The following is a 26,300-nucleotide window of genomic DNA, read 5'->3' as shown; positions in this document are numbered from 1 at the left end:
TGTACGGACATCTCATCCTTTTCATTGGGTGACCAGTGACCAGTGAGCTACCCCCAGCTCAGGTTGGACTGATGGATAAGGCTATCAATGGGAATGGCAAGGCTATCAATGGCTACAAGTCAAGATAGTTGTGTTGCTACTTCCTTTATCAAAGGCAGTATGCCCTGAATTCTACTTGCTGCTGATTAATACTACTGTTAATAATAATAATATGCATTTTCTCCCTCGCATATGACTCAGAGGTCTGGGGGGGAAGAATCACAATGGGTCACATTCCTCCTTCACCATGAAAGAGCCTGATAGATATTAATCCAAAGCGTCGCCAATCAAACCTTTTTAAAAGCACTTTCTGCTTTGCATTTCACAGAAACACACTGATGAATGGGGTCGAACAGTCTTCGAGTACAGAACACGCAAGACAATGCGGTTGCCGGTGATAGATATTGCACCCTTCGATATCGGCGCTCCCAATCAAGAATTTGGTGTGGACATTGGCCCGGTTTGCTTCTTATAAACCCGAGAATCATGCTCATTCCGAACCCCAACAAACAAATTCACACTCCCACCTTTGCTCTTCTTGTCTTAACCTTGTCAGCTATTAAGAGTCAAATCAGCTGTATCCCAGTTATTTATTTGCAAAAAAAAAATCTGGAGAGAGGGAGGAAAGAGATAAATTGACATAAAAATACCATTTTCTTATTTTGCTCTTTACACAACATGCAACAAAATCCCTTCTGCTCTGTTTTTCTTTCACCCAAATTGGAAAAAACAAACAAACCTCCAAACAGTATCTCCATGGTGCTACATTACAACTTCAACACTCAGTACAGCAAAACTGTAATTTTAATTGAATGCTTGCCCACCAATCAAGCACTGACGGATTGCAGCATCCACGTTTGCCCTCCAATATAAGATGCAGTTCATAAAGCTAGAGAGAATTCCCCGTTTCAACTACCTCAACATGGACAGAAACTGGGATGAGTTTGATGATTCACACCAAGGAAACCAACTCAAAAGATGTTGGAACCAATGAATACATCTGGTCAGGTGGTTTTGCTTCTGTACTGATTGATGAACAGAGTACAGTCCATCTGAAGAAGTGAATGTCAACAAACTAATATAATTTTATTGCTGGACTGCATTGTGTGATTTTTTTTTTTACCGGGTGCTCCTATACTTTCCTGTCATTGCTGGTCAAGACCACTAAAATTAGGGAAGTGTAAAAAGATTAATGTGATGGTGCTAGTGATGTGTGATTTTTTTTTCCACTTCTAAAACTGCAAGCCAGGTTTATTGGCTTGCGTTAAAACATCAAGGCTTGACAACAATTGTAAATGTCTCTCATCAAAAGTCGTATCGTTGGTAGGCCATTGCTGAGGGCTTTTCTTCCTTCCCTCTGTAAAAGTCAATAAAGATGCAGAATCGTGAGCTTCTTTTGTCACATTAACACATTTATAGTGTTGGAGGTTAACCATCTTTGTAAGCTTTTATATGGTTGTTGGTCTTTTCCTTACAGAGACACATAATAAAATATTGTAATAAAACTCTAGTGTTGCCATTTATGTGTTTTGCTAGATAAATCTCTTTCTGTAGGTTTCATCAACAATGAATTTAGCATAATGATCATTTATGCATTTTACAGAGGAGCACGGCAAACTAGGCAAGATCTCCAAGAAGGAATTTTACAATCTACATTTCAACTGAGGAGCGGGGTGGGGCAGAGGGAGAGTAGAGGGGGCGGAAAGGAAGCAAGTGCAGCTTCATGTATTTAGCAGGGCCGTATTACCCATAGGCACTAGGGGTGCAGGGCACCCGGGCACCCGGGCACCAGGCTCTCAGGGGAGCCAGATCGAGAGTCGGGGGCCCAAGAGTTGAGTCCAGGGAAGAGCCCGCCCATTGGTTGGAGCACCGTGGCAGGCTCTTCTGGTGCGGGAGGCTCTGCAACCACGAGTTCGGGGGCGACTACACTACCTAGATCAGCTTTTCCCAACCTGATACACTCCAAATGTCTTGAGCTCCAACTTCCATCAGTGATAGCCAGCACAGGCTGCGGCTGCGAGGGAGTATACCGTGGCCTCTCCATGGCATCTCCATGGCCTCCACTGATGGCCCCCTTCCTTGAGCAGCTCATAGTGGCTGCTGGGAAGTGAGCAAGGAGGAGGGGAGGCAACAACCACCAAGGCCCAGCCTCGTATGACATGCCAGCTCCAAGAGACAGGCAGAGGGCATGGCCACTCTTGGAGGGACGAAATTGGGAGCAGAGCAGAGCGCAAGGCGTCTTAATTTCTTTTCAATTTCTTTTTTCAGGAGATTTTATTAGTTTTACTAACAAAGAGTACAAATAAACACACATCAATAAAGTCATACTGAATCTCAAGACTTTCCCCCATCCCATCCATTATTTTGAACATCTACAACTGCATATTAGTCCGTACTCCAGTTTTTATATATCAAACCATATTGTCCATAAAACTTTTTACACTACAAGTGAGTCAAAATCCTGCTCTTGTTTCCATCTGCTTACAGTGGTCTCCTAAATAACTTATGAATTTTTCCCATTCTTTTATAAAGTTTTTATCCTCCTGGTTTCTGAGTTTTCCAGTCAGCTTTGCCATCTCGGCATAGTCCATCAACTTGGTTTGCCATTCTTCTCTGGTAGGGACTTTGACATCTTTCCAATAACATCCATGTGGCTGTTGTTCCATACCTTAATTTCCTTTTTTTTTTAAAAAAAAATGCTTTGTGCATCCACGTCTAATCCTGCAGTTATTTACCGGTGTGTAATAATATATATTAAGGGGTTTTCTTAGGATGGTGGAAGGCATGTGTGTTGTGTCCTGCTGGTGTAGCCCTTCTTCTGCTAGGAAATGCTCTGCAGGGGGGGGAGACAAAATGGGAGGTCTAGTAGGGTCAGTTGGGGGAAGTGATAAATGCCCCTATTCTCATCTGAGAAATGTTGGAGGGCATGCATTCATAACACCGCCACTTCCTGAGACAGGGCAAGCATCAGTTTTGTGTGGTCCACCCTGTGTCATCATGACCCCACCTCCATGCCACGGACAACAGGCAGCTCCAGGTTCTCTCATTTGTCCCCCTGCCCCTCCACGTCTGCTGCTAGTGGAGAGAGAGGTGTGCTGGGTGTGAAGACAGAGGAGATGAGGTGTTGCCTCCACCAACCAAGAAACCAGAAGTGGTGGGAGCACCATGAACAAAACAGAATTTATTAATTTCGGTCACAGACCACTTCCAGCTCAGGGAAGTCATAAAACACAATAGAGATACATTTGAATTTGCAGTTGGGTACAACAGGGGCAATACAGATATAGCAGCAGTTAAAAATATTTAAGTTAAATCTTAATTACTAAAATATAACCATCAAACAGATTCCATTGCGGAGCATGCAATAATTTGTGCTATCTGTATATTTTAATTTTTTTTAAACGGCTCAGTTTGGGACAACGCTAAAACCATAGTTTAATTCTGTGAGAGTGAGCTTCAGTTCTCCCTCCACTCTCCCCCTTTGGTATGCAACAGAAGAGATTATAACAATACACTTTTGCTTATAGACCATGGGTAGGCAACCTAAGGCCCGTGGGCCAGATGCAACCCAATCGCCTTCTCAATCCAGCCCGCAGACGGTCCGGGAATCAGCATGTTTTTACATGAGTAGAATGTGTCATTTTATTTAAAGTGCATCTCTGGGTTATGTGTGGTGCCTGCCTGGTGTTTTTACATGAGTAGAATGTGTGCTTTTATTTAAAATACATCTCTGGGTTATTTGTGGGGCATAGGAATTCATTCATTCCCCCCCAAAAAATATAGACCAGCCCACCACACGGTCTGAGGGACGGTGGACCGGCCCACAGCTGAAAAAGGTTGCTGAGCCCTGGTCATCATGGTAGCACAGCCTGTTCCCTAGGTTTTATGGCAGTCGCACAGAATTTGGCCACCCTTAGCATGATCTCTGGATCCTTCTCCTCTACCAGGGATTTTAGACATTGAAGTTCGGGCCCATTTGGAGATTTTTGTATAGCAGGGATGATAAATGCATACCTGCCAAGTTGCTGTCGTAGAAATAAGGAACCGGGCGGAAGTAGCAGACCGGAAGTAGCGCTGCCGCCATTTTGGAACTGGGCGGAGCATGCTCAGAAGTGACTTTTGATGCTGCTTTGCCCAGTTCCAAAATGTTTGCCGCACCAGAATAAACCGGGGGAAAACAAAAAAAAAAATCCATTTTTTCAGCTAGGAACAGCTGGAAAAACGGGGATTTCCCGGGGAATACGGGAGACTTGGCAGCTATGTAAATGCTGAGTGTATATCCCCGTAGAAACGACAGCATAACAAGGCATGAGAGACAGTTTCTACCACAGAGGCAGACTTGTTTGATGTATGGTTTACCTTCAAATCTGCAGATGGCAGATGGCAGCACGTTGAATCTAGCGAGGGTAAACGACCATCTGTATTTAGGTATTTGTAATTTTGACAGATATTTTGCTGAGGGGAACCCTCTCCCATTATCCTTTATTGCTGGGTGTTTATTCATCTCACTCACATGACACACCATGAACAGAGAAGCTGGAGTAGGAGCAAACAAGTGCTACTAGTCCGTCAACAAGGCAAGTGCCTGACTATGTGAGCAACATAGCTGCCAAGTTTTCCCTTTTCTTGCGAGGAAGCCTATTCAGCATAATGGAAAATCCCTTTAAAAAAGGGATAACTTGGCAGCTATGGTGAGCAACAGGCCTGGGCTGAGATACCGCACAGTTCTCATCTTCGACTCAAGCAAAGATTTCTCATAATCCCACAAATCCATCAACACTTTATGAAACTGTTTTAACGTAGCCTATCAATGCAACATACCTTTTGCAATGAAGAGGGGCTTGCGCCCTGAGGCCGCAAGCCACCCCCCAAGTAAATAACTTCACACTGACATGTAATTGTGGGCAAAATTTTAGGCCACAACTTTATTGATTACAGCAAAGTGAGTGGTATAGACTATAGTGAGTGGTAACAGACTATAACTGACTCCTGCTTCTCTGGCAGAAAGTCTGGAAGGGTAAACACCAAACGAGGGAGCAACATCGATGTAGATCAACCAAAGCTCACGCCAGGGTTCCTGTGGTCCTGGCATGGCCCTAGCCCCTCAAGCGGACTCCGGACAAGATCCAGGACCCCTAGATTCATGGAGGGGCAGGTGATGGCCGCACCTCCCCTCCCACACAACTCCCCAAGTCAATGCCTAACATCCAAACCTTACAAAGTTGTGGTGATTGCTAAGGGGGTAGGTGAAAACCAAGAGGCCAGTGCCAGTCTCCCAAATGGAAAAATTCCTACCCATTCGCTGTTCCAAAACAGGCAACCACACCAAGTCTAAAGCAAGGGTGTAGCAAAAAAACCCCACCCATAGGGACGGGAAGGCAGGTGTTCGGCAGCACAAAGCAAGAGTCATTGGCCACGTCAAGACACCGGTTTTATAGCCCCCCAATCACGCCTCCATAACCAGATTGGCTCAAGCAGCCTGGCGTGTTTGTGGGGCCATACTATGCTGTCCTGCCCCATGCCCCAGGACCCTACCAATAAGTTCGAGGGTGTCCTGTACCCCGTGCGCAACCAGGACCCTCCCTGAAGAGGATCCCATTTCTTGTGAGAATGAAAACAATTCTTTTATCAATCTTCTTCTGCGGTGCTTGGACGGATGCTGCCACACACGGTCACTTTGGAAGGCATTCGTTTATATTGTTTCCAAAGCCAACTCCCCTTTCTCCCAAGAATCTACACTGACATTTGCGTGCATGTTCCAGGCATTAGACAGGGTGAGATCACTGCCTTGGGCGGCAGGAGCCTCCCAGGTAGCACCCTCATGGGCTCCCTGCTGCCCCATCACCCCCACCAGTGATGAAGAAGAAGCGCTGCCATCGGCACTGATTTCGGGCAGGTTCATGTCCATGCTGGGCGAGAGTTCACCTGAAATCGGCGCCAATGGCTGTGGTGTTCCACTACCAGTGGTAGATGCAGCAGGGGGCTTGGTGGCAGCAAAGCGGGTAGTGGTAGCAGCAGCAGCTATAGTGGTGGCGGGACTTGTGGCAGTGGCAGGGGCAGGGCAGGGCAGCACTCCTCGTTTTGTCTCAAGCGGTGAAAAGGAACATGCTGCCCCTGGCATGTTCACACCCTAAAGCAGAGGTGGTTAACCTTTGGCCTTTTAGGTGCTGCTGGACTATAGCTTCAATCATCCCTGACTACTGGCCATGTTTGCTAGGTGAGTGGGGCTGATGGGAGTTTTAACTAGAGAGAGAACTCCTGGTTATAAGGAAGGGTTTCAGAGGGTCCATTGCAAAAGACATAAATTGTCAGACTTCGGGGAATCGGCTTCCTCCCCCCTCTGGCAGTAGATAAGCAGAACAAAGGAAAGGAGTCTTCTTACCAGTTAGAAAACTTTAATGAGCACAGCGAGAGAACAAAGGATCCCTGTCCTAGGAATGGCGGTGCTCCCAATTAAGGGTATCACCCACTTCCTCCCTAGTCACCCATTACACTACCGCGTCTTATAACCTGATCTTGTAACCACTGTGCTTTTGGTGATGCCACCTTATCAGCTTTTCTTGACCTTGGACAGAGTGGGTGAATGTTTTCCAGAGACAGTGAATCTGTTAACTCTCTCTCTCCCAGTGCATCTTCTCCTAGCTGTTCCCCATCCAGTATTTCCCAGCTTCTGCCTTCTGAACTATACCCGTCTGCAAACCACTATTCCAAATCTATACTGTTCTCCTGCTCCTGGGAAAATTCAGGATCCTGATCAGGAGCAGTGGTAGGGGAAGGCCCCCACCATTCCTCCTCAGTGCAGCCCTCCTCATCATGATCTCTGACATAAATGAGGGATCCCATCCCCAAAGAGAAAGTTGGTAGAAAGGCTAGAACTCCATATAAATCCTCTCACAATGTTTCTTCAAGTTTCTTCATGAAAGGGTGGAGGCCTGCGCTAGTAGGCCCAGAACAACGGGGCCAATTGGCAATGTGATCATGCGAAATTTCTCATAGGGAGCTGCCTCAAAACAAATCATTCCATTGGTCTGTCTAGCTCAGTTTCATCTAAACTGACTGGCAGTAGCTTTCAAGGGTTTCAAAATGGAGCACTTCCTTGCATATGCCATGGATTGTATCTGAGACCGAACCGCCAGGCTAACCGCGACACAGCATCAAAGGCAGGCTCCCCCTGAGCGCAAGAGAGGAGGAGCCATGGCCATTGAAGCTGCACGGTGCTGAGCAAAACCTCCTCCCAATGACTTGCCTCCTCCTGATGACACAGGTTGTGTGTGAGAGACATCTCAGGCATGCAGCACTGGCCCCATCCATCTTTGGTCCAAGGTGGTGCCTGTGCTGAAATGTTGCAGAATTCTCCTTTCACACAGGCATGTCTTGCCTTGCATACATTTCTCCTTTCTAGCTTCATCACCTGTGGAAAGACATCTTTGGATGCTCAAGGCATGATCTTTCACTTGAGAGTGGGCTCAGCATGAAACCACAAACACTGGCCCAGCGACTTTTAATCTCCATTGTACTGCAGAGTTTACTATAGTGGCTTGCCTGTTCTTTGTGATCCTGATTTCCAGAACAGTATGCAATTTGGCCTAATATACACATTTTTGCAAAGCAATTTCCCACTTAATATAATACAATACGGAATGTTATTTGCACCAATACATGCATCTCTATGCACAATTAACCCCAGTACATGCATTTTTGTATGCATTACTTAGCCAAAGAACTGCATTACAAAATTTGGAGAAATATGAATTCCCAAGGTTCACTGTATTTCGGTTCACATATTGTTTTGGGACATGCAAGTTAGGAAGGGTCAGGGCTTTTTAGGGGGAACTCACAGGAACTCAGTTCCGGCACCTCTCAGGTGGGTGCCATTGCCACTGGGAAGTGTTCATGGTGAGTTCCAGCCTCTTTTTCCAGAAATATAGCACTGGGAAGGGTTGCCTTTAAATGTGAACCTAATTTTTTTAAAAATCCCCTTCTCAAACTTCAGATGTTCATGTGTCTTTCCTGATATATTCCATGCAATTTAAACTGACACACTGATTTTATCACAATATTTTATTCAGCAACAATTTTTAAAAATTGAATTTCCAGAGTTGTCAAATCCTGAGCTTCCAGATTTGCATTCAGTGGCAATCATTCAGATTGCTTGCCTTTAGTTTTTAAGCACTGTCATAAACATATATAACTAAAAAAAAAATCCCCTTTATAATTTAATTTATAAAATACTTTGGGTGCTACATTTTTTTAAAAAAATCACAGGCAGCATAGTGCATGCTCACTTATCACACACACTTATTACACACATACACAAGTACAATACAATCCTGTTTTCTTCCCCCAGAAATAGATATTGTGAGAAGGACTCTATAGACAAAGGAAGCCACTACTCAACAAGAAACTTGTATTTAATTAAATGCTTTGCAAAGATACATGAATAAAGCTATGCGTATGGCTTTTCTTTCTTTTTTGTGTGTGTTTATTTTCAAAAGAAACAAAACAAGAAATGAGAGAGCATAATTCTTCAAGGAAGGAACGGACCTCTGTATCCACATGCTCTGTGTAAAAAAAAGATACGCTGATGTACACAGCATTCCGTATATGGTATAACCATAAGGGAGAAAAATGCACAGAATAACTTTCTCCCGGACACCAGAAAACTAATACTAAATTCTACCCAAAAAATAAGTTGATGGCAACAGCCTTTTATTTTCTCAGGATTTTACAGACACCAGTTTAGCACCATTCCCTTTTTTTTTAATTAAAAAAACAAACAAACCATTTTACTTTATTATATTATATTGCCCTGCCTTATATTGCCCTGCCTATATCCATTCTTGGAATTATAACAGAAGCATAGCACCTTGTTGTATCTAGAACAAACACTAGATTATTAAATGCATCCCAGCTTCTATAGATGAGGTAGCTCATGCTAAGAAATGATGGACCATTTGCTTGCCCTGATTGATCACGGCAGTTAAGTCAGAATTTCCGGTGATGCATGACCAGTTGTTAAGCGAAAGTGTATCTCAGCAACAGTAATTTATATTAATACTTGGTTTGGGGGTTAATATATGGGAATACATGACAACACACATATAACTGGGCAATACACTGGAGGCGGTAGGGAAATCCCGATGTCATGAAGTCATTCGGGAGTTTTGACTTTGACCACAATGCAACAAAACTGTATCCACTGACTATAACTTAGAAGAGGTAATTGCTCGTTAGGGATTGCTCTTTAGATGGGCAACCAACCGCCAACCGCCACCCCAATCCCAACCACTGATATTGAACTGGAGACTTTGGGGTAAAACATTACCAAACCATTGACTTATTAACAGTAATTGGAATTATGCATTTAGCTAACTACATTAGCTAGCATGTGCTGTTCTTAATTTTGTAGAATTCGAGCCATAAGGAATGTGTACATCATCTCTACTTCAGCTCTCTTCACCGTGTCGGAGTACGTAAACACACTACATGCATTATTCCCTACGATCCCAGAGGATAGCCTTCATCAGAGTGCTTGATGGTTCGCAAAGGGTGGCCAGGACTGAAAAGGATGTCTATACACACTTGCAAATGGTGGTACGCAGCTTTGTGTTGCAAATTTTGCTGCAGCAGATGCCAAGTCACTGCTCAGCTTTACAGCAGCTTGTTTATTTGGCAGTAGGAGCCGCTGCCTCGAAATCGGGAAGCAGTTTCAGCTGCATCTCTACTGCGTGCATATCTCTTCTTTTAATCCTATCTGATCGGGAAGTCAAACAAAAGCAGAAAGAAGGCTGTTTCACAGATTCAAATTTTTCCAATAGTTTGAAAAGGCTTAGCTTAAGGACGTTGCCCATGGCTCATGGAAACTTAAGTCCTTTGTTGCACTAAGGATAGACTCTGACATTAATTTCCCCTACTTACATCATGAAAGTGAGACAAAATTGCAAAAGAAGAGAGCCTTTGTAATATCATTGCGGTCAGAAACCGTCTGATGAACGGTTGGCAAGCTTCCAATGACCGTTGCCAATCGGAGGCATCAGATTTGCATTTAAACATTCGGAAATTGCAGGCTCTCGCACCTTTTGCCTATTTTCTATGCTGTTTCAGAAGGGCATAAGCTCAAGAAACAAGGAAATTAGCCCTGGCAGGATGCACATGAACACAACGGGAGAGTTAATATCAGTTAAATAGGCATTAACCTTGTTCCAAAGTGCTTCCAAATGTGTATTGAATACCTACTATGGTTGACTATTGAAACTGGGAGCAGAGCTGAAGCAATGATGTTCTGTTTGCAGACAGTATACCACACCTTTACAATTCATAGTGTGATTCACTGGAGGAACTGGTGGCAGCGGTGGTAGTAGTATCCCTTGGCAATGTTTCATTGAGCTACCTTGATGTTCAAGAACATTCTACAGTGTGAAATTGCCCACAGAATATTCTGAACATTCTAGGTTTCATGACGAAAGTGAAATCTCTGGCTGGGGGAATCCCTAACATGAGCTGTAGGGATAGGAAGAGCTATATGCTAAAGCAAGGTGACCCCAAACTGGAAAGCTAAGTGGGCCCCAGGAGATAGAGAATTTCCTTGAGTTACCTAACCCAGGTGCAGAATTGATAGTGGTGTGAGGTGAAGGGGGGGGAAGCTAAGCAGCAAATGAAATGGACTGAAAAGCAGGGAGTTGAGGAAATGAGTGGTGGTACAATGTTGAATGACAGGAGTTTAAGGAGAAAGTGGGACACGAGGAAACGTCACACAGGGCAAAAAGGACAGGAGTGGTTTTGTACCATTAGCAAGAAAGAAATGGAAAGGTAAGGGAGCTTTGGAGATTGTGGGCCCAGTGGCCTTAGAGTTCCTGTGTTGAGAGCCTGAGGGGGCCTATGTACCTTTAAGAGTTACATAGAAGGGATAATTTGACTTTTCTTCCTTTACCACAGCACTGTGACTTGGCTAATCTAAGGGATCAGTAAGGGCCAATAGGTGGTTCGGGGTCAATTTCACATAGTGATTTGAATTAACCAACCAGTTATTGGGCTGTTGGCTTTTTTTAAAAAAAAATCAATGCCTCACTGGTGCACTAGTGTTTTAAGTTGGTGGACAATTGACCGTCTTACATATACCCATCTGTTTAGAGTACTTGCTTCATGTGAATTGCGCCCATTTTAAACTGAGCAGAAACCCCATGTATAAATAATTATGACGGTGATGTTTTATTTACTTATCAAGAAACGTATATGTTAGCTATTTTTGCATCAAAGGGTGGTCATTTGTCCTTCTAAAGTCCTATTACTTCATTTAAAAGTTGACTTGGGACAATTAAGACTGAAGGTGTGTAAGTCAGTAAAATAAATAAACTAAAGCAGGCCAGGGAATTAGAAAGAACTGTTATATACAATGCTGATTCCAATATCAGCCATTATTTCAAGAGTCTCAGGATTAACTTCACTCAGTCTAAGTTCTTGTGTTTTGTTGCTGTTGTTTCCCAATGCTTGTGAATATGTATGTTTTTTTCCCCTTTTTATTTTTTATTATTCTTCCTTCCTTTCTTTTTTTACTACACAAAACAAACTGGCCCAATCTCTATTCCAAACTCTTGGTCTGCACTTCCAATGTCCACTGGAGCAATGTCGACTATAGGTAAGCGTGCCACATTCTGCGTTTTGTATTCGAAGACAGTGCTGCCCGCGTTCCCGTTGCGTTTCTGCAAGAGAAGGAAAACAAGAGGGGGGGGGGAAATGACTCGAGGCTATTGGTCAGATCCTCTGCAAACCAAGAAGAAAACTAGGCCTACCTAGCCAATATTCTGGGTGTGGTGAATATTCGGGAAAGAAAGAAAAAAAGAAAGCACTTCTTTGCACAGCGCATAGTTAAACTATGGAACTCGTTTGCACAGGAAGCAGTGACAACCATTAACTTGTCTGGCTTTAAAAAAGAATCGGACACATTCCCGGACAATATGGCTATCAATGGCCACTAGCCATGATGATTATGATCTCGGTAGCAGCACCCGCCCTGTGGAATGCCCTTCCATCAGATGTCAAGGAACTAAGCACTTATCCTAATTTTAAGAGACATCTGAAGGCAGCCCTGTTTAGGGAAGCTTTTAATATTTAATGCTGTATTGTTTTAATATTCCATTGGGAGCCACCCAGAGTGGCTGGGGAGACTCAGCCAGATGGGCGGGGTATAAATAATAAATTTATTATTATTATTATTATTATTATTATTATTATTATTATTATTATTATTATTATATGATCTGTCTCCACAGCTGAAGGCAGCAAAGCTTCTGAATACCAGTTGTTGGGAACCTTAGGAGGGGAGATTGTTCTTGTGCTTAAATCCTCCTTGAGGGTTTCCCTGCAGGGATCTGGTTGGCCACTGTGAGAACAGGATGCTGGACTAGATGAGCCTTTGGCCTGATCCAGCAGACTCTTCTTATGTTCTTATGGCCAGCTCCAGTCTGTTGCACATAGACCCATAGCCCTCCTTAGTTATTACAATCACCACTTATCAGTAGTTCAATTCGGAAGGGAGGAGGAGCTAAATCCAGCCTCCGACAACCGAGGGGGGCTGCAATCTGATACGCACGTCCTGAGCTTATAACTGAGAAGACATGTCCCAAAAGGAGTGCCTGCTATTTAGTGTACACAAAAGTCTGTGCGATTATATGCTATGTTAAAGGACAGCCTGGTTAGTGCACAAGAGCCGCTACAACACACTGGCAACAAAAGAAGGACTGTTGAAAAAGAAGTGCCAGAACTCACCTTGTTCTCTTAGAATGGCAATGGCACCCACCTGAGAGGTGCCAGAACTGAGTTCCAGTGAGTTCCAGCTGGAAAACAGCCCTGACTATAGCTCAGTGACGGAGCACTTTGCCCCAAAATGGTTTAATCCCTGGGGGAGAGGGAGACTATTTTCTGAAACTGCCGGTCAGTGTAAACAATACAGTCGTATCTTGGTTTCAAAAAGCTTAGTTCTCGGAAGTTTTGGCTCCCGAATGCCACAAACCCGGAAGTGACTGTTCCAGTTTGCAAACTATTTTTGGAAGCCGAACATCTGACGGGGCTTCCGATTGGCTGCAGGAGCTTCCAGCAGCCAATCAGAAGCTGCGCTTTGGTTTCTGAATGTTTTGGAAGTTGACCGGACTTCCAGAACGGATCCCGTTTGACTTCCAAGTTACGACTGTACTGAGCTAGATGAAGGGAAGGACTGACTTGGTATAAAGCTGCTTCTTGTGTTCCTATATTTAGCTGGCTCTTGGCAGGCAGATAAAATAGCCAGTTCATACCGTATATAGAAGCTGCTATGGGCCTTTGGTGTGTGTAGCATCATTGTGATGCCCAAGGTATGTTAACCAGTGCAACTGGTTGCGGCATCATCCCCGCCCCCCTGCATTGTAAATTCTTATTTCAAATCCCAATGCTGTGGGGATATTCTCTTGCTGAGAGAAGCTTGTAGTAAAATCCTGTTTTGCTTTATGTCTCATTATGAATGCAGAGTCCTGAAAATGCAAAACAAAGAAACCCGCCAACTTACGCTGCAGCTGTCTTGAAGGACAGTGTATCTAAAGCGGCTGTTTCCTTCAGCTTTGATCTCAAGGTCATTAGCTGCCTTCAGCACCACAGCTTTCTTCAGGTTCTTGGCTTGGTCATCCATGTACCCTATGCTGTTCTTGCAAAGGTAGGTGATATTCTGAGAAGCTTCTTTGGACAGCAAGCGGAGGAAAGTCATTTGAGTGACAGCAGTGTTGGGTGACTCGCTATCTCCGTAGACAAACTGCAGAGGTATGAAGAAGTGAAAACTCATTTACACAACTCTAGATAATATCTTCTCCCCGCCAAAAAAAATATCCATGCAATTCAGTTGAAGTATAACTGAAACAGCTTGCTACACAGTATGAGGAATTTAAATTTAATATCTGAAAGACCGTCTCCTTCCTCCTCTCCTTCTTGGGTGTTGAAATTGGCAGAGGAAGACCTCTTAGTAGTTCCACTGCTCTCAGAAGATTGGGGAGGTATGGTGGCCCAGGAGAAGACATTATCCATGGTGGCCTCTAAGGTGAGGCGTGTTTTTATGCTGGCATTTGATTCTGCTTTGCTGCAATTTGTTACTACTGCACATTACCAAATTGCTTTTGTCATTCGAATCCACAAGCAAAACTGAGAGCTTTGGCTGCCAAATTGCCAATAATCAATCTAATACATAAAATAAATGCTACATTAAAAATCTGACATATTAATAACTAAATGTGCTTATATTTTTCAACTCACCTAGATTTATAATATTGTTTTCACTATGGATTACATTTCTAAAAACCTCCAAAAGACAATGATGAGGTGAAGAACCCCCCTCACCAAAAGTAACTTTAATTACCTGTGAACCTCTATTCATATCATGTCCATACCATACGGGCTTTAGGTCAGATGATCTACTAGTCCACCACGTTTTACGTGGGATGCTAGCTGGGTTGGCAGGTATACACGATTCTCCTGTTTCCAAATTGCAGAAGACTTTGATAGCATCTTCCACACAACCCTGATTGGGATCAATCCAGTATTCTCCTGCAAAGTTCAAACAGGAAAGTTTAAAGCGAGACAAAAAAATTACTGGTCCAGGTTAGGTCCAGTGAGTAGGTCATAATTATCACACACAGGTTTCTTCCAGAAAAAAGTATAAAATGGAGTAAACCAGTTTTGTAAGGCAACAAGCAAACGCGTAGACATCTGGAAGTAAATCCCACTGAACAAAGTGGGACTTATTTCCAAGTAAATACAGTGGTACCTCAACTTACAAAGACGATCCATTCCACGGTCGTCTTTGTAAGTCAAGGTTTTCGGTTGCCGAAGCACCACTACGGCGCAAGTCGAAGCCTTCGGATGTCGAGGTATGACTGTTATGCATAGGGCCATACTACAATTCTTCAGGTTCAATATCATCCATTCAAGAACGAGTCATCCAGCATGGTGGTAATGTAAACAAATGAATATGGGGCATCTTTAGAGAAGGGGTGGAAAGAGAATTCAACAGCCAGCGGAAGGAAGGGGGAAAAGCTCCATATACAAAAACCTGAGAACAACTGTTCTAATCCTCAAACACTACATTCATGTTGCCAGCACTTCAATCTCGGGACAGGTTAAATTGGTGTTTTATACCATGTTGCCTTTTTATTTTTATTTTTATTGTTAATTGAATTTATATACCGCCCTGTAGCTGGAGGTCTCAGGGCGGTTCACATAAAAAGATCGCAGTATATAAAATAAAAATAAAAGCAATAACCCACTAATAACCCCCCCCCAAGAGCCACATTTTAGAAGGGTATTGGATGTTATCAGGTCAACCATAGGCCTGGTTAAAAAGGAGCGTTTTTGTCTGGTGCCTAAAGGTGTATAATGAAGGTGCCAGGTGAACTTCCCTAGGGAGAGCATTCCACTGCAGAGAAGGCCCGTTCTCGTGTTGCCACCCTCCGGACCTCTTGAAAAGGACCTCCAGGCCTTTTCAGGTGATATTCGAATATGGATGCATAAAGTTTAATATTTATGGGCTTGGATCTCAATTTAGTCTTCCACAAGCTCAAGGGTTCTTTTTACCCATGGAAGACTCTTGAATTTTGCAGCTCCTTCCACTGTTCCAGAGGCTGCCACAGTCCAAGGGAACAGATTTTTGTAGGGTTTGAAGGCTTGCAGTGGGAAAGAAGAATTGGTGAGAGTCACCTCTCTCTTCCCATCTGGCAGTGGAAGGAAAGTCAGGAGCCAGGTCATTTTATTACATTTATTCATTCTTATAAGCTTATTCCACTCTTAAGACTCTAGGACAGAGCTTTCCCAACTGTGTTGTGACATGTTAGTGTGTCGGCTGCAGCATGTAGGTGTGTCGCTGGAAAGGGGTTAGTTTACCTCCAGTTTGCCAGTAAAACTGAATTACTGTGTTGTGAAAAGTATGTCACAACATACATGTCTAAAAAGTATGTCACCAACATGAAAAGTTTGGAAAGCTCTGCTCTAGGAGGTTGCAAGAGATTTGGCTGAAATATTTGATAACTCCATCACGGTTAACCAATTTTTCTTAATTTGTGTTGATAAGTTTAAGGGGAAATCATTTTTCTTGGAAACTGTATTCAATCACTCCAACAGATATTGTAGAGGGTTTTTTTTTGTTTTTAGATGAAGAGATATGAAGCGAACTGCAATTTTTGCTGTTCTCATCTGCTCTAGCAAATCTTAGACATTCTTGTCTTATGGACCACGATTCTGGCTTGCTTCCTCCTTGCGGACCACCACATTTTCTTATGTTATGGCTCCCATATGAAAGGCTAATTAAAACCCAGTTTCTTCTACACTCTGACACAGATGTACTGATCATGTAGGGTAAAGAGAAAGAGGATCAGCTGCTATATAGCAGATAGACATTGGTATGGTGGTGCTTTAAAGACCTAAGACCCATTCAGTGCTGTGGCAGAAGAGAAGTTGTAATTCTACATCAGTTGATACATTTGCCTTCATCAACAGTGGCTCTGACAGCCGACATTCATACCCAGGCGCATAGCAAGGGAGGGACGTAGGGGGTGGCCCGCCCCTAGCTCCACTCTGGTGGGGGCAGCGTGCGGGGGCAGAGCCCCCGGCCCCTGGCCCGCCCCACGCCTCCTCCGCCCAAGCAGGAAGAAGCAGAGCGTGTAAGCGGCTGCCGCTTTCTTTCCGTGCAGGGAGAAGGGAGGAGGGAGCCGCGAAAGCCCCGTGCGTCCCTTCTCCCTGCATGGAAAGAAAGCGGCAGCCGCTTGCTTGCACATGTGTAAGCGGCTGCCACTTTCTTTCCGTGCAGGGAGAAGGGAACCCCGATAGCTGCCGTTTTCTTTCTGTGCAGGGAGAAAGGACGCATGGGGCTACTGTGCCTCCCTCCTCCCTTCTCCCTACATGGAAAGGTTTGTCGCGGGGGTGTCCATAGCGCACATGTGTACCCGGGGGTGCCTTCGGGTTTCCCGCCCCGGGTGGCCAAGCGGCTCCGTTCGCCACTGTACATGCCTACATACATAGACAAACATACACGTACCACTCTTCTTGGATGGATGACACAGCCTCAGGTCATCACAGGTGCGGGCTGGGTGTTTCTTAGATCCATCAGGGCTCCGCATTGTTTCGATCTGACTACTCAGCGACTTCAGCGTGGCATGGACTCCCGGGTCTGTTTTATTGTTGTCATCTGGGGCAGCTTCGTCTTCTGTGAATTCTGGCAGTGGATCGTGCATCATATCATCATAGTGTCCCATGATGTCCCCAAGTGCAGCAGTGAGATGGCCTGGGGGGCCCGGGGGACCTGGGGGGCCCGGATCACCTGGTGGACCCTACAAGTAAAAGTAGTGAGAGAGACCAGACTCAGGGTAGCATTCATTCATTCATTCATTCAGCAAGCATTCTAGCTAAGTTGCTAAACAACACCTAGGTGTGTTGATCTCACATGCCCAACTGCAATGGATTTGCGAGGTGCAGTAATGAAGGAGGGGGTGATTGCATTGTTCCAGCAAGAAAATGCTCCAGTTACAGCTGAGCAACAACTGGACAAATACTTTGACACAGGATGATGGTCTGAAAACTGTCTAATCCTATGCAACGTGGCCATGCTGCCTGGGGCGATGGAAGTTGTATCCCCAAACGCCTAGAGAACAGCAGGTTGGGAAAGACTGCTATGCAATGTGCAGTGAACACTTACCTGGGAATAAGTCCCATTAAACTCAAAGAGGCTTCCTTGATCAGGCATGTAGAAGATTGTGCTGTCAATTAATGAACTCACTTTCCTGCCATAAGCACTTGAAGCAGTTTGTAACAAATCGATCTAATTTCATCTGGTGCTAATCAATCTAATTTCAACACAGTGCTGTTAAACACTGTTGAAATCGATCAAATTTCTTTTTTCCGTTTTCACAGTACAAATTCTACAAACACCCTCCATATCTCCTCAGAATCATTTCTCCTGCATATTCCCCACCTTACCTTAATGACACATGTTAATTTATCATTAATAGCTATATCCCACAAAAATCGATCTCATTTCAACACAGCGCATACCCCCCCCCCGCTAATCTCTTCCTTTGGAAATTAAGTAGAGAGTCGCTTGCCCTCCAAAGCGACAAAATTCCCAGTAATAAAATTACTACCAATAGCTGTCTTACTTTTTGCACCACTAGTGGGGTAAATGCTGTACAAAACCCTAAACTGATACAGCCCCAAGCCGCTGCCACCCCCCCCCCTAAATTTTCCATTATTTACCTCAGGTCCTGCTTCTCCTAAAGTTCCTCTTACACCTGGAGGTCCAACTGGCCCATGTGGTCCAGGATTTCCTTCTTTACCTGAAGGCCCAACGGGACCTGGAGGACCCTGAATTGGGAAGGAATTTGCACATTAATCACTCACTTCAGCTGAAGAGTTATACTTCTGGCTTTTCGTCCGTCTTATACACCCCAACTTTATACTGTATACAGCATTAATGCCTCGCACCGAATGTAACTGATCTGTAGAAAGGACTCCACAACCTGAAAATGGAGGTACTGTACATACTCCTGTAACCCAAGAAAATCTTTAATAAAAACTATTTTTTAAAAAAGTATCTCTGCACTCAGCTATACAGCTGCAAATAAAACATTTTAAGTGTGTTTTAACTTCAATATACAATGTGACACTAGATGGCAACGGCGAGCCTTATGGAAAATTCAATGCATTCTTTTAAAATGCTCTTTTTTTATAAAAAAAAAAAGCATTTTCAGAATGTTTTTAATGTATATGTGTAGATTCCACCTGTATTTTAAGGCAGATATACAGAGCTAAGGCACTGTTTAATTTGGCCTTGCATCTACTTTTTATTCTCCACTTCTTAAGTTTCATGTTGCATCATAATATATGGTTATTTTTGTTGCTAAAAAGTGTCATGTTGAAAGCTGCCCTGGGAACTTTTTGTTATAGGGCAGCCTACAAATGCTATAAGTAAATAAATAACACCTAACCTGGCATCTAAGCAGGTAGGGCATGAATAACTGAGGACAGAATCTGTCCCAGCTACCTGTGCTTTGTTCATATGCAAAAAATAATAAATAGAATTGTGTTTGCAAGGAACAGGGAGGCAGTGTAAGTGATACAAGGAAGTAATGGGAAAACATTGTAAAGAGTGAACTGGGAAACTAAAGGTCATTAAAGAAGTACAAATTAGCACACAGTACACACCATTTGCTCTGTGAATTCCATTCATCTTTGTACACAAGAAATTCCAAACATTTCCATAACCTTAAGGGACAGAACCTTGTTATTTGGGATTGAAAGTTGAGTCCTCTGCAAGCTAACTTTTTTTTTCCTTTTTGACAAATCCAAGATTATATTTGGAAAAGAATAAGACAAATAGCCTCAAGCAATAACCTTGCTTAACGAAAGTACGTTGTAATCCCCATGCAAAGTTCATTTACTTTGAAATCAACAAAACACCATCTGCACAACAGCAAACTTTCAACAGGGGGGAAAACGTCTAATTGTTTCCATATTGTTTTTCAAATCTGGTGTACTCACTCTAGGGCCAAATGGACCTGGAATCCCAGAACTGCCTTGTTCACCAATAGGACCCTGCAGGGAATAAATATGGTTGAGGCATTATTTAAAATAAACAGTATGATAGTGTTGTGAGTTTGCGTGTTCAGCTGTGTGCCAAACTCCTCTAATCCCTGGATCCCGCAAGTGTTAGAATTTAATCAAGGCTTAATTCTTGGAATAGCCAGGTTAGCCTCCTGGTGAGGTGATAGCCTGGGTGATTTCCTTAAGTGGGAATTAAGGGGTTAAGACAGTAAATGGGTGGCGCCCCCTCCCTCAACAGACTGAGAGAGCTGGGGATACAGTGATGTGACTGGGAAGGAAAGCAGCAAGCCAGAGAGAGAGTCAGAAAAATATTTGAGAGCAACTGACGAGCTGGAATGTGTCCAGAAGAGGGCAACCAAAATGGTCAAAGGCCTGGAAACAATGCCTTATGAGGAACGGCTTATGGAGCTGGGTATGTTTAGCCTGGAGAAGAGAAGGTTAAGGGGTGATATGATAGCCATGTTCAAATATATAAAAGGATGTCATATAGAGGAGGGAGAAAGGTTGTTTTCTGCTGCTCCAGAGAAGCGGACACGGAGCAATGGATTCAAGCTACAAGAAAGAAGATTCCACCTAAACATTAGGAAGAACTTCCTGACAGTAAGAGCTGTTCGGCAGTGGAATTTGCTACCAAGGAGTGTGGTGGAGTCTCCTTCTTTGGAGGTCTTTAAGCAGAGGCTTGACAGGCATATGTCAAGAATGCTTTGATGGTGTTTCCTGCTTGGCAGGAGGTTGGACTGGATAGCCCTTGTGGTCTCTTCCAACTCTATGATTCTATGATTTGATTTCTGTTTGAAACCTGTGGCTATGGGAGAAAAAAAGACCCTTTGGGGGTGTTAATGCTGTGAACCCCTCCATCATAGGCTCAGGTTTTATATGTAAGTAAATAAAGCATATATAATATCACCACAGTCTCTGCTGTGCCTCATTCCCAAAGGAAACACAAGCCCTGGGTTTGGGACTTTCGTTTTCACTTGCTTTTAAAAAAGTGAATGGTTATTTCGTTATAATCCGCCCTTGGGACCTTATGGAAAAGAGTAAGAAATATTGGGTTTTCTCCAACTCAGTTATACTCAGAGTAGGCACACTGAAAAGAATGGGTTTAAGTTAGTCATGTGCACAGATTTCAGTGGGTCTACTCTTTGTTTGACTGACATTGGATACAGTCCCAAATGAATAAATAATCAACACAATTTATCATAAGAGGATGCAAAAGCAAAATTATCTGAAAAATGTTGCCTGTTGTGTTATATGCCCAAGCTTGCACATAGTCACTCATCTACTTGCCTGTGGCAAGAGCTTTCCAGGCAACTCAGAAGTAGAAAAGGAAGAGGAGGAGGAGGAGGAGGAGGAGGAGGAGGAGGAGGAGGAGGAGGAGGAGGAGGAGGAGGAAGAAGAAGAAGAAGAAGAAGAAGAAGAAGAAGAAGAAGAAGAAGAAGAAGAAGAAGAAGAAGAAGAAGAAGAATTTGATGGGGGGATTTGTAAACTAGAAGGGACTTGGTACTCATCTCTTTCAAGTTCTCGATATGGCAAAAGATTTGCATTTTGGGGTTGAGGGCAGGTAGATAAAGGGGGGGGAAGTGTTAGTACATTTTATTTTCAAGACACACAGAGGACCCTTTGGAGTGTGGGAATTCTGAAAAGCAAACAGAGCACACTGCCTACAAGAGGCTCCCTATTAACTGCAGTGAGGAAGGGGGAAACCCTTCTATCAAAAGTAATAGGAAGAGCATGCACAGTTGCTCCATATATACAGTGGTACGCAAGTTCCAGATCCGAGATCATAGACAACAATGGAATCTTTGAATAAAAGTAAAGGGAAAAAAACCCTGATAAAGACTCACAGGAGGTCCAGGGAGACCTTGAAGACCAGTGAAGCCTCGGTGACCCTTCTGTCCCCTGTCCCCTCTATCTCCGTTGTCCCCTTTGTCACCACGAGGACCTTGGGGACCCTAAAAGTAGGAAGGAGGCAAAGTTAAGCATAATTCATGGATTTTAACTTTAAGGGTATTGCATGAGGCTTAACACTGATCTGACGATCTATAGTTACAACACCCCATCTAACTCCCCCTTTGGAGGTAGGGTGTCTCTGAATATCCTGCTTCTGGGTTTTCCATGGGCACCTGGTTGAACTCAGTGTGCTATTGGCCTGATCAAGCAAGCTTTTCTTCTATCCTTACATTTAACAGGGACACTGACCACGTGCTTAAATATCTCCCAGCGATGCAAAAGGTGTACAGTTAGATTATTCCCAAAATAAGTAAGAAAATTCTCCTAGAGCAATGATGCCATAGTTGCAATGTTTTCTTTCCCCCTCTCTTGCAAGTTTGCATCATCATCATCATCATCATCATCATCATCATCATAACAACAACAACAACCTTACAGAATGGCCTTTTGCTCTCTTTATTAAGAAACAAAGATAATTTCTAGCTTCTGGTTAATTCTGTTAGCTCAGAACTTTGAAGGGAAGTACATTTAAGAATATCTGTCTGCTGGCTGCACTAGTCAAATGGTGGGAGCATCTGAAAAGAATGATTTTGTTATTGATTCAGCTTCTATAAGCTTGAGTTATATTCAACTAATAAATACAAGTAGAAACCCTGCGTGTACTTGCTGAACTCACTTTTAATCTACAGTACAGTCGTACCTTGGATCTCAAACACCTTGGCTCCCGAACAAATGAAACCCGAAAGTGAGTGTTCCGGTTTTCGGAAGCCGAACGTCCGACACGGCTTCCATGGCTTCAGATTGGCTACAGGACCTTCCTGCAGCCAATCAGAAGCTGCACTTTGGTTTCTGAAAGTTTTAGAAGTCGAACGGACTTCCCGCAATGGATTCCGTTCGACTTCCAAGGTAAGACTGTAAAGGCATGTGGCGTTATCAAGGCAGATCCCAAATTGGTTGAACGGCGATTCGGTTCATGAGTAAATTTAGATTAATTTAAAATATTGCAATGGGTTACTTGCATTAAGTTGTTTGAACAAAAATGCAATGCTATCCCTTTATTTGTTTTTTAATAGCTGATTTGAAACTGGCAGTAATTTTGGAAAACAGCCAGAAAGAAATGCAATGGTCTGGTATTTTTTCTGCCCTAAATTTAACTCATTTACAGTTAAAAGTACTCATGTAGGACATACAGGCAAACCTCGTTTTCCAGCACGGCCAGAAGGGCCCATTGGACCTCGAGAGCCCTACAGGGAAATGAAAAGTGATTTCATTAGTTTATTCATGATTGATGCCATTATTTTATCAACTTTATTACCATGTTTATAGTTCTTTTACATAGTATCTCTATGGTCACCAATGACACTTCATAACAGCAGGCACTATCTGAGAAACTTCAATAGCAAGCCTACCCACCAAGAGAGAACTACAAGAATCAACTGTCTCCTCCATGCATGACCTTAGCCTCACAAGTGACTCCATTCTAATATAAAACTTGCCTGGGGAGAAGGGTGGGTGGGGCTAGGGGTTCGACTGGTTTATAAGTGCTCAGTTCTGGGCTGCTGCATTGCCAACCAGGAAATTACAGGCACATACTGTCTTGAAAAACAATGGAGTGCACCTCTGGGGGTGAAGTCAAACTGCTCTGTTAGCAGCACCCAAGTGACCTCTCTAGGACACAAACCTGGGCAGTGTGCAAGGCGGACCTGGGATGCTAAGATGACAGCCTCACTGATGTGGCCCAAAGGAAAGCAGAGCGATACATTTGGCACCAGTTTGGCTGCAGGAGTTGCTGGAAGGAGGCGTACAAGGCTCCACCCAACCATCTTTGGGAGTCCACTCCAGATTTGTGCAGGGTTTACTCCTCAGCCTTTTCTTCTCCTGAAGATGTCTCACAAGGCAGTGGATATGGATTTTTCCTTGGGGCTTACTCCTAAAGTCTTTCTCACAAATGAGTACAGCCACAAGGCAGCAGAAGTTTAGGATCAGTGTTATCCTTCTCCTAAAGTCAACCTTCCTAGGTTGACAAGCTCCATCTGCCCCTCACTTCCCTCTACAGCACATGCAGAAACCACTTTCATAGCCGCTGAAACCCACTGCTGGTCTCAATCCACTGGAGCCTGTCTTCACATGCAGCGGACGTCCCTAACTCATCGAGGGTTTGAGACCCATCGGCTACCCTCACCTGGTTTAGCAGCCAGTTGAGGCCATTGACACACGATGACAGCCACAGGTGAGAACTGAGCACAGGGTGGGGAGCAAGGGTGGAGAAACCACATACAAAGACAAAAGGAAATGCCCATACTTACTGCTTCACCCCTTAGTCCTGCATCCCCTGGAGACCCAACTGGCCCTGGAGTGCCTGGAGAACCCACAGAACCAGGAACGCCTGCAGGTCCAGGTTCGCCACGGTCACCCTGCAAGAAAAATTACAAATAATACACATAGATCACACACACGCACACAACACACACAGTGGAACCTCGTGTTATGGATGGGATCCATTCCAGAGGCCTGTCTATAACTGTGCATGCACGCGGTGCAATTTAGCACTTCTGCGCATGTGTGAGTGGCAAAACGCAGAAGTAACTCTCTCTCTCTCTCTCTCTCTCTATATATATATATATATACACAATATATAACACAAATTCATTCTCTGAGTGACAATCCTTATGCACACAAGGCACAGGTATTAGCAGGAAGACCAAAATAATTTTAGGGAGCAATTCTAAGCAGGGAAGAGGGAATCCCCAAACCGCCCAGCAAATAATTTGCCCATTCAATAGCCATAGAATGGTGAGTGTCTGTCTGGTGGGTGGGGGAATTGAAAACCAGGAGGAAAGAGGAGTGTAATGGAGTATCCTGGAAATGGACATTGCTGATTGGTTGGAAATCTGAACAAGATCATTTCACACTGCAACATCTTGTTGCATGCTCTTGCACGAATTGAATCAGCACTGAAACAATCAGCATGGAGAGAGAGAGAGAGAGAGAGAGAGAGAGAGAGAGAGAGAGAGAGAGAGAGAGAGAGAGAGAGAGAGAGAGAGAGAGAGGGAGAAGATGGAGTAGAGTCATTCTCCTCACTCCTAGTAGAAAATCTGCTTCTTAAACTGACATCTCATAGCCACATGGACAATATCAACAGTTCATCCATGCAGAAAAGTTGCTCGGCCACAAATATGAGCTATGGGGTTATCTTAATAATGAGATGTGCCAGCTATATTTGGCATGGTTTGTATGTAAATATGGCATGCGGAAGTGCCACCACTAACCTTTGGCAGTCCTGATACAACAAATAAAATCTACTGGCAGCTTTTATACTCAAGTGAGGCCAATGGTTTTGTGGTGACTTGTAGCTTCTAAAACATTGGGGACGATATACTGGCCCTAACTGAAACTATGGTTAAGTTTGTTTTCTTGACTATACACTTTCTTATTTGAAGCTCTTGAGCTTTGAAACTAGCTTCTCTTGCAGCAATTCAGAGTTCGGATTGTGATTTAACCCAAAGACATAGAAGACACAAAAATTTACAGCACAGCTCCATATAATATTGTGTACTAATCCTACCCTTTCTCCAACAGCTCCATCTCGTCCTGGGGTACCATCATTGCCAGCAGGCCCCTACATCAAAAAACAAAGCCAGGTGTTAACAGTGGCACTGATTATGTCTTAAACAGTGCGGTGTGCATGGGACTTCCCTTGAACACAGTTTGGAAACTGCAACTGAGGTCAGGGCTGTCTTAAGCATATGTGGCACCAGGGTGCAAAGACCTCCCCCCCCCCAGGTTGCCCAGTCCCGGGCGTGCAGGAGGGCGGAGCCAGCTGGCCGCCTAAGCGTCTCGGTTGCTTGGTCGCCCCTGAACTCACGGCGCCGAGCCGCCCGCAGGAGAAGAACCCGCCGCGGCGCTCCAACCGTCGGACGGGCTCTTTCCCAGACTCAGCTCTCGGGCCCCGGACTCTCGGACTGGCATCCCTGAGAGCCTGGTCCCCGGGTGCCTCACACCCCTAGTGCTATGGGTAAGACGGCCCTGACTGAAGTACAAAATTTGCAGGCAGATGCATACAAACTCAGCTGCAAGGTTTTGCGTTTTGAGAATACAGTGGTACCTCTACTTACGAATAACTCTACTTACGAATGTTTCTACTTACGAACGAAGCTCCATCCGCCATCTTGGATGCCGTTTAGATAGGATTTTTTCTACTACGAATTTTTGGATAGGGTTGCTTCGACTTACGAATTTTTTCTCCCAATGCATTCCTATGGCATTTGACTTACAAATTTTTTCGACTTACGAATGTGCATTCGGAACGCATTAAATTTGTAAGTAGAGGTACCACTGTATATTATCACTTCCCTCAAAACTTCCCTCAAAACACTTCCCAGCTACTGTCACGACCTCAAAAATGATGCAGCAACCAGATCATAATACTGAAACAAGGCCTTTCGATAATGTCTGGCAGTTTTAAAACAACTACGCAAGCTCTCTGTCCATTTCTTAATCCAAATCAAGCTGCCAAGCATAACTAGGGTACTAAATGGCTTGGGTATTCCTCAGTTCCCCTACTCTCAAAATTTAGGTAGTTGAAGATCTCTGAAAGATTGTGTCCCCTCAACCTTGGAGCCTTCATTCCAGGGAGGCATGTCTGCCACCGAGCCCAAGGGTTTTCCATCACCAGGCAAAAGCCTTTACATTTGTGCAGGCCTTTA

At 44.0% G+C, this 26,300-nt stretch overlaps 2 protein-coding genes across 2 annotated transcripts in view; one reads left to right on the top strand and one right to left on the bottom strand.

Annotated features, from left to right (window-relative positions):
• COL3A1 (collagen type III alpha 1 chain) overlaps positions 1-1,544 on the top strand; it is a 95,778-nt gene extending 94,234 nt beyond the window's left edge. Inside the window, exon 51 of the mRNA XM_035135841.3 lies at positions 368-1,544. Within this exon, the coding sequence (XP_034991732.3) occupies positions 368-514 (147 nt within the window). The 3' untranslated portion in view covers positions 515-1,544. The remainder of the gene's footprint in view (positions 1-367) is intronic.
• A 6,888-nt stretch (positions 1,545-8,432) lies between these two features.
• Positions 8,433-26,300, bottom strand: part of COL5A2 (collagen type V alpha 2 chain) — a 161,711-nt gene continuing 143,843 nt past the window's right edge. Inside the window, exons 45-54 of the mRNA XM_035135854.3 lie at positions 25,160-25,213; positions 23,901-24,008; positions 22,785-22,838; positions 21,489-21,596; positions 19,582-19,635; positions 18,298-18,405; positions 17,084-17,375; positions 14,414-14,601; positions 13,577-13,816; positions 8,433-11,738 (exon numbers count right to left, since the gene is read on the bottom strand). Coding sequence (XP_034991745.1) covers positions 11,592-11,738; positions 13,577-13,816; positions 14,414-14,601; positions 17,084-17,375; positions 18,298-18,405; positions 19,582-19,635; positions 21,489-21,596; positions 22,785-22,838; positions 23,901-24,008; positions 25,160-25,213 — 1,353 coding nt within the window. The 3' untranslated portion in view covers positions 8,433-11,591. The remainder of the gene's footprint in view (positions 11,739-13,576; positions 13,817-14,413; positions 14,602-17,083; positions 17,376-18,297; positions 18,406-19,581; positions 19,636-21,488; positions 21,597-22,784; positions 22,839-23,900; positions 24,009-25,159; positions 25,214-26,300) is intronic.

This window comes from Zootoca vivipara, chromosome 1 (assembly GCF_965207765.1).
Source record: "Zootoca vivipara chromosome 1, rZooViv2.hap1.1, whole genome shotgun sequence".
In the NCBI taxonomy this organism is placed as follows: domain Eukaryota; kingdom Metazoa; phylum Chordata; class Lepidosauria; order Squamata; family Lacertidae; genus Zootoca; species Zootoca vivipara.
Note: the sequence above shows the minus strand (reverse complement) of the source record. Positions and strands in the feature narration are given on the sequence as shown.